This window comes from Danio rerio, chromosome 14 (assembly GCF_049306965.1).
Source record: "Danio rerio strain Tuebingen ecotype United States chromosome 14, GRCz12tu, whole genome shotgun sequence".
In the NCBI taxonomy this organism is placed as follows: Eukaryota; Metazoa; Chordata; class Actinopteri; order Cypriniformes; family Danionidae; genus Danio; species Danio rerio.
The window spans coordinates 28,484,923-28,493,275 of record NC_133189.1 but is presented as its reverse complement, the minus strand read 5'-3'; the positions used below and the strand labels follow the sequence as shown (position 1 = coordinate 28,493,275).

General features: G+C 37.9%; 1 protein-coding gene and 2 long non-coding RNA genes across 4 annotated transcripts in view; 2 read left to right on the top strand and 1 right to left on the bottom strand.

Annotated features, from left to right (window-relative positions):
• LOC141377517 (uncharacterized) overlaps nt 1-8,353 on the top strand; it is a 143,204-nt gene that overhangs the window by 71,617 nt on the left and 63,234 nt on the right. The window lies entirely within an intron of this gene.
• The window catches only part of LOC141377519 (uncharacterized), a 58,637-nt gene that overhangs the window by 10,422 nt on the left and 39,862 nt on the right, over nt 1-8,353 (top strand). The window lies entirely within an intron of this gene.
• On the bottom strand, nt 1,844-7,217 carry stc2a (stanniocalcin 2a). The gene is given in 4 exon segments (NM_001014827.1): nt 1,844-2,201; nt 4,213-4,424; nt 4,704-4,846; nt 7,079-7,217. Coding segments are annotated over 4 exon segments (852 nt in total).

The following is an 8,353-nucleotide window of genomic DNA, read 5'->3' as shown; positions in this document are numbered from 1 at the left end:
ACTTGCGATAGAAATTGGAGATCTGTAAAAGCGTACACAGTGGCCTCTGGTGGATTCAACAAAAACTGCAAAAATACATTTCTTTAGGGGCGTATTTGGAGCTCTTCAGAAATGTATATAGCGGTACATTTTCATTATAATCCTGAATTGGATTTATTGGTTTGAAAATGCTGATATTTGTTTTATGTTATAAAGTTCTGACAGCATTTTTAAAATCGGCAAATCATCTAAAATGACAGAAAAACTTCAGTTCTTCTGCTAAATAAACTTGTTCAATTCTAACCACTGACATGTTGACTGTTTTTAAAATATTCATATTCATGACGTCATATAATTGAACAAACACAGAAAAAAAGACACACCTGAGTAAGAAATTATCTTGTGTTTTTATTTTTGTCTAATACAATTTGAACAAATACTATCTTTATTTATATGTAATCTATCATTCCACATAATAGTTGTACACAGATATCCCCCCTCATTCCTTTTTTTGAAACAGTTTGAAAGTATGCTTTAAAGGCTTAACCCCAAAAGCTGATCACATTTTGCCCACGTGTTCACTGGAATTCCTGAGTGAATTAAAATATGATTGGTCAGAGTAATTACTGTAATCTTTAGGCTGATGAAAAGCAGAACTATACAGGCCGTTGCTTATTCTTAAACCAGCAATCAGCGCCAAACATTTTATTAACCAATCACGTGGCAAGGACCCAAAACAATTCTTTCCTAGCTATAGTAAACAATAATTCACCCATTTCAATATTATTGTCAGTAATACCCTGAGCTTCTTGTGTAGACTTAACCCAGTTTCTGGGTCTAAAGCCAGCCGACTACAGTTCCAACTTCTGGCTCTTCTCAGTGGCTCTGAGCGAGAGAGAGAGAGAGAAAAAAACCTGCTATTTTTTACTTGAAAACACCAGTGGCTTGCTGTGGACTTGGCTAGAACACAGGCAGGCCAGCTTTCCATGAGACACCATACGCTGAAGTTATTCCTGTGTTCAACTAATCTGTTTGGGCGAATCCCAGATGCAGCAAACACATTAGTGATCCAATCAGGGCGCTTTATCATACGGAGACAGCTTGTTTATATTCCAAGCACAGATCTGAATATAATGCTGAATACAACTGTTATATTTGGACATTTCACTATAATACATCTGCTCGGGTTCCACAGTTTATTTTTAGGCTAATATTTTCAAGGCACAATAAGCACGTGTTTTTTTTTGTTTTGTTTTGTTTTTTTTGCATTTTTTTTTTTTATGTAATGTCTTCGTTTTCCTTCCAAGAAGCACACAGGGTTGTACTGTATGTGCTAGATCTGGACTTCACTCCTTTACAGCTTGTATTTAATCAAGTATTTCAATTATATAACAATTACATGCACGTTAATGAAACAAACAAACATATCTTACATATCTACAGTCAGATGCGTAATAATGTAACTAATACGACAGCAAGCATTCTTTGCACTATATTACATATAGTATATCGTTACTGAATATGGAGGCTATGTTTAGGCAGGTTTATATAAATATAGATATACAGAGATTTATATTTACATGTTTTTTTATATTCGAACATTGCATAAAATAAATAAAGTGATTGAATCTTGAGGATATGATTTGCCAAATAGAGATGCTGTATTAGAACTAAAATAAAAGCAATTCTACAAAATTAACAATCTGGAGTATCAAAAAAGCTGCACCACATTTACCCTGCGAAATGTACAGTTTGGGAGTGCTGGAATGACTGTGTGGAGGTGTAGGGGAGTATGGGTTGAATTGCGGAGTCTGTTAAGTCTGGGATTTGGGGTGTCATGGTCAGTTTAGATGATCCTGCTATTTCACCTTCGGATGTCACTTATCTTTGAGTCTTCCTGCTCGGCGACTACGGCATCTAAACTGGCGCGGCGCATGCCTTGGCTTCGAATTCTCATCTGGGTATTAAACCCAGCCTTGCCAGGCTTCTCTTTGTCTCCTTGTCGAGCGCTCTTGTGGTGCTCCCCATCCGAATGAGAGGTAAGCGCCGGACGTCGCTCATGGCCACCGGATGCTGGAGCGGCAGTCATAGATGTACAAAAGCTCAGGCTGTCGCACAAAGCGCCCCAGTTCTGCTCACACTGCAGACGCACACTCCGAGTAATGGCTTCCTTCACCTCTTGTCCACAGCCCAGTAAAATGTTCACCAGCTCAACGTAAGGCCTATGAAGGTGGGACGATAGAGATCAGTCATGGTAGAAAAATTGCTGCTCTACTTTAATATGCTTTCTCAAGTTTGAAACGACATTCCCTGTTGAGTACATTACAGGCTAGTGCTGCAGTGACAGGTTATGTCTCCATACAGCTACCGCATTGACCTTTCGTGAGATTGTATAAAGACGATTAACAGCTGCTCTACAGACTCAGTCCTGTGTCTGAATAAATAAATTAACTTTGCAGAACTTTGCGCTGCTCCACATGCATTTTTAAATGGAAAAGTACATTAATTGTCTGGAAATATGAAGCTAACCAAAAATATATGCGTATTCAGTTGACGACTTCAAATTTTTTAGATGTGTAACGATTATTTATTGGTGCTTTTCAATGTAAAAACTGTTACTTGAGATAATAACTGTGTAGTTTACATTGATTTTTATTTTATTTTGAAGAAATTTGTGGTTCCCTTTTATTGTATGATCAAATATATAATGGAATGAGAACCAAAGTGGTTAACTTTACTTTGCATTTTATTGAAGAAGCTCTGAAGATTTTAGGGGTTGATCTGTTCCTTTTAAGCATGCAAAAGAAATTACGTCAAATGTGTGATGATGTGTCTTTACATCTTTATCAGCCTGCCTCTCATGCTGGAAATGTTGGTTTTAATTCTGCTCGTAGTGGGCCCTGTAGAAATGGTGTCTCTTTTCCACCAAGGCAGATTGAGTGCTGGTTCAAAACCAGAGCCTAGTTTCATTTTTAAAAAAATCTATCGACCCAAAGCAACGGCTCTGAAGTGTTTTTGAAGTTGCATCAAAACTTTGCTGATCTATAAATAAGAACTGCTTACATTACGGGCTGAGGGTGGGGTTACCATAACCAACGAGAACAACGGAAACTCAATTAAGCACCATTTTTGATAAATTTTTGGTAATCTCTGTCTATACAGATTGCAGCCAGTTGCTTGAACATTATTATCCTTTGTAGTTCACCTCTGTTAATGCAAATTACAGCACTGTGCATAAACACTTTATTTTTGCTCGCCATCTTTGTCTATTACCATGCTACCATGTGCTGTATGAGCACAGTTTTTGTACGGTATGATGCAAGTTTCCAAAGCCAATGATATTAATGGAAACGCAATGTTATTCATGAGTTTGTATTTGGCACTTCTGTGTTTTTGTTACTGGGAAACAATCACTTTCTTTAGATTATTCCCTGCTTTATCAGAGGTTGCCACAGCATGATGAAATGCCAATTACTCTGGCATTTGTTTAACACAGTAGATGCCCAACCCATTGTTTTCCAGCACTGATAGGACAACCCCCAACAGGGAGAGCCCTGGTCTCTGAGGTGCACTAGATGGTGCACAGACTTTAGTGTGCTTATAAACATTTGAGTCCTGCTGAGAGCATGGTTAGTGGAAGAGGGGTGCCATGACCTGGCTTAGAGTAAGGTTTAAGAAGGTGAGTGTAATGGAGGCCAGTTAGTATTTGCAGTGAGTAAAACTTCACTCTTTTGACCTAAGGAGGCACACTGGACAATTAAGTCCTTAGCATTCTTGCCAATGTGCAAACATCCCATGCTGCTAATGCCAGTTTGAATCCTGCTTCTAGAGTGCACGTAAAACTAGCTTGGTGCCGTGACCCATATGGGAGTGGGTTTAATTGAGGTCAGCTAGTAAAAGCTGTGCAAGCAAACCTCACTCCCCTGGTCTCAGGAGTCTTGAGTCTGCAGTTTTTAGCTTCCTTATAAGCATGAACACCTCCTATGCTGAAAACACTGGTTCAGATTACTCAGAGTGGGGCAAATGGAATTAAGGAGTAACAACAGCATTAAGCTCACAATTTAAGTCACAGTGACAGTATTCATTGCAATTGTTTGCATTACAATTAATTACACGATCTTGACAATTCTACTTGCAAAACCTCGACCCGAATTACATAGACAGGGAGCCATGTAGATGTGTAGAAAAGAGAAGGGAAATACAGAAAGATGATATGCCAAGAGCGATACCTACCCTTTGGGAAATAAGTCTTGGAAATGTATCATCTCCACCATGACATTGACGTTGTCTTTAGCAGCCGAGCAGAGGTTGTGTTTCATGTAGCATTCCCGCTGAAGCTGGAAGACCATATCCTTTATGGCCAGGCATTTTCGGCTGATGCAACTAAATTTGTGCCTCAAGCCATGAGCCATGCACTTCAGTGCATCCTTGATGAACGACTTGCCCTGTGAGTATTCAAGACAAAGTCTTATCAGATTTACAGCCTTTTTTTCTCTGGTGAGAAAATATGGAGTAATATTATAACTGTTAATAAGGGCATGTCTCTGTAGAGGCACACATCTTCAGACTGCATTACAAGCCTGAAACCCACAGCCTCAAATCCACCTGCACCTTGTGAAACATGAGCCCTGCTGGAGGCAGTGCCAGCTGGCTGAGCCAGCAGCAGGGTCATCCTCTGGATGGGACATGAACCCCATATGAGACTGGGGCAGCCATGAATTTACCTGCGAGTCGAACTTGCCAGCATTGTGCAAGAAGGTCATGCAGATTTCCTGGAGGCCCCGAATTTCACACGAGTTGTTTTCGAAACACTCAAACACCCCGCAGCCCACATCTCCTGCACTCACAAGACAGTGCTGGATCTCAGCTGAAAAACATAGAAAGAGAATTTAGAAATACATCAGGATTTATAAGGAATCCAACACTTCATTTTTGACATCTTTTTCCAAAGCAATCTCTCTGAAGCTTCTATATTTGTAAAAGTAATATATCGGTTTTCGAAATATACTTGACACAACCATTGACATCATATGCACATAAGCCTATTTTCAGGCTTTATTTGTCTTGTGAAAATTGAAGAACTATATTTAGGGGACAAATTTAGCAGAGAGAGCGCTGTGGTAATTAAGGTATGCTATTAAAATCCATCAAACTGGGAGGCATCCTGCAGTAACTGCCTAAGATGTGGGAAAGCAAGGTTAACTGTATATAGGGCAGGACGAGATTGCTTTTACTTTGCTGTAAAGCTCAGAAATGACTACTGAGTTTAAGGAAAAAAATAGCCAGAATGGAATACAATTTAGTACGTCACCTTCTAATTCTACTTTATCTGCATCTCACACAATAACAGATGTTTTTTACTTCTTATCAGATATTGTTAAAGAAGAAAAATCATATTTGCTCAATGGTAGCAGAAACCATTGAGCAGAGCCGGATTGTCTGTCCGTATAAAGCAATTATAAAAAGCCTGCCTTTTTGTCCCGCACTGAACTATGTAACAAAATGTAAATACAAACATTAGCTATGCTAACTACCTGTTTACAAACATTTATTTTAAAGTAATTTTCAAATGAACAAATGATTGGCTGTAATAAGAAAAAAATTATTATTAAAGGCAGAGATTTAATAAAACATACTGTAAATTTTAAACTCCATTGTGTCAGTAAAGAGCCAGTGCTCCAGGCAACAACAGTTGATCAAAATCTAAAAGCTCAGCAGCTATCGCATTACATATTAAACCATTTTAGGCTAAAGTTATACTATTTCTAGGGTTCTTGCGACGGCTACTTAAGCCTTCATGATTCTAAAGAGAATTTCTAAAGAGAAATTATTTTGGTAAAATAATCAAATATGAACATAAAATTTTATGTTTAACATCACATTGTTTGAGACAATCTGATTTTTAAACAATTAACAGTTTCTGAGACAGAGCACAGACATTTTAATCTCCTCTTCTTGAAGACCGACATATTCTCTTGTTAAAGGGAAAATTCCGTCACTGTTTACTCTACCGTCAGTTGATCCAAACTTTTATGAATTTCTTTCTCCTCTTTAACACAAAAATATATGTTTTTAAGAAAGCGTTAAACCTGTAACCATTGACTTCCAAAGTGTCTGTTCTTCCTGTGGATATCAATAGCTTTCTCCGGCTGTTCTTCTTTCAACTATTGTTCTTTCAGCTTTCTTCAAAATACTTATTTTGTGTTGAACAGAAGAAAGAACGCCATAAAAGTTTATAACCATTGAGGGTGAGTACATGGTGAATACTTTTTATTTTTGAGGAGAACATTCTTTTTAATGCATTTGACAGAATTTAAAAAATATACATTTTAGGTCATTTCAAGTTTACAAATACTAATATAATTTGTTTTTCTAGTTTACAATGGATCACGTGTAGAAATCTACAGCACTGATTTATAACTGAGTTATTTAGCTATAGTAACCTATATGCTGCCAGCCTGGGCCAGTACAAGCAAAAGTTGCCAAACACGAAACATCATCTACTGACGCCTGATATGACTGTCATTTTAATTGTCAATATATACAGGATTGAATAGCCTTTGTGCCGTGAGAAAGGTTAAGTTCGATCCACCTCCAGTGCAACACGTAGAGCCATTGCATCACTCAGATCCACATTACAGGTTCAACTTGCTTGTCCGCACAATGCAACAAAAGTTGCGAACGTCTTTATTTGATGCTCTCTATTGTAAAAGCTTTGCATGGCAGTTATAAGCACTTATTATTAAATACCATGCGAGGAAGTCCTTCGTAAACGCAATTCCACTCGAAAATAAGACACACAGGCGAACCTGACAGTAATGTCACCGTATATCTTTCCCTACCTTGTGCCGTGCTATTAATAGTTTACGAAGATATTGGATTTCTCTACGTGTGCTCCGTATTTACGAGATATCGCCTTCCTGCGCAATCGCTGCGCTTGATAAGATGTGCATTGGCCGGTTTTGCGCTAAATCGCGTTGTGGCCGCGCAGCTCGCATGCACGTGCCGCACATACAACACTCATTTCGGGCTTGACGAGACGCCTCGAGTGCGATCACAGTTCCACCACAGACACACACATACACACTCATTCCCTTACCTGTGTTCTGTAACGAGAGACGTCCCTTCTGACTGGCCGGTTTCTCGGGGTGACTCTCGTGCACATCAGGATTATCCGTTCCTACCACTTCCCCCAATACGGAGAGCAGCAGCAGGGACAGTGTGAATTTAATCAGCATTTCGACTCTCAATTTCTCGAGCTATAATGACACAGGCTGTCAGCCTGAGATCTGATGCGGAGACTGATCGAGATGACACAGAGAGCGTGTGAAGAGTGGAAACGGGATGGATGCTGCCTATATTTCCCAGAGTCCGGGTGTCAATTTGGATGAAGGAGTTAAGCAGGTGTTGTCAGTCGTGCGTCCCGACCAATCAGAGACGCAGACCACCACGTCCAAGTTTTAGGGGTGTGTCTGGCGAAAGTTGTCTCTACTTGCCATAAGCTAAGCTTGTAAAATGGGTAAGGGTGGGTGGGTATTTACTCTACAAGTGCTTATGAGGCATCAGACTGTTGTGTGGACAAGGGCATGCGAGTCTTCGGAATATGTTTACTGGTATTTGTATTAACACTGTATTTATTTATTTACACAAGTGGGTTCTAAAAATCTAATCACAGAGAACTGCATGAGAAAAGACAGGCTATTTCCATGCATGAAATAAAATTTTAAAATGAGCAAAATTATTGAAGTTTTTGTAGGTATATGTTGCATATACAACAAAAATCTATAATTATATGTTTGATGATATAGAGTTATAATTATTATTATAATAATAAGCAAATTAATTATTTGGATACTTCAAAGCAAAAAGTAGGCTATACTTACAACAACAGAATAAGTATGTGTGATATATTAAAACAACATGATTTGCATAAAATACCCAGAGTACATTAAAATAAATATAAACATATGGAAAGAGTAAATGTATAAACAAAATGCTCCTAACAATTATTGAGGATTGCTGCTAAATTAAACTTGACATTGACAAGGAATGGCACATTCTGCTCTATATACATTTTGTGTACACTATATATATATATATATATATATATATATATATATATATATATATATATATATATATATATATATATATATATATATATATATGTGTGTGTGTGTGTGAACAATATTTTAATTTTGGGAAAATTTTATATTCATAAATGCAAGTGCCTTAAAACCAAACCACTGTTTTTAGTTTTCCAAAAGGAATTTTGGCTATACTGTAAATCTTTACAGCTCATAAAATCAAATTGTGGAAGAAGACTCTTTAGTCTATTGAAAAATTTAAAATTAATAGAAGACCCGATGTAAAT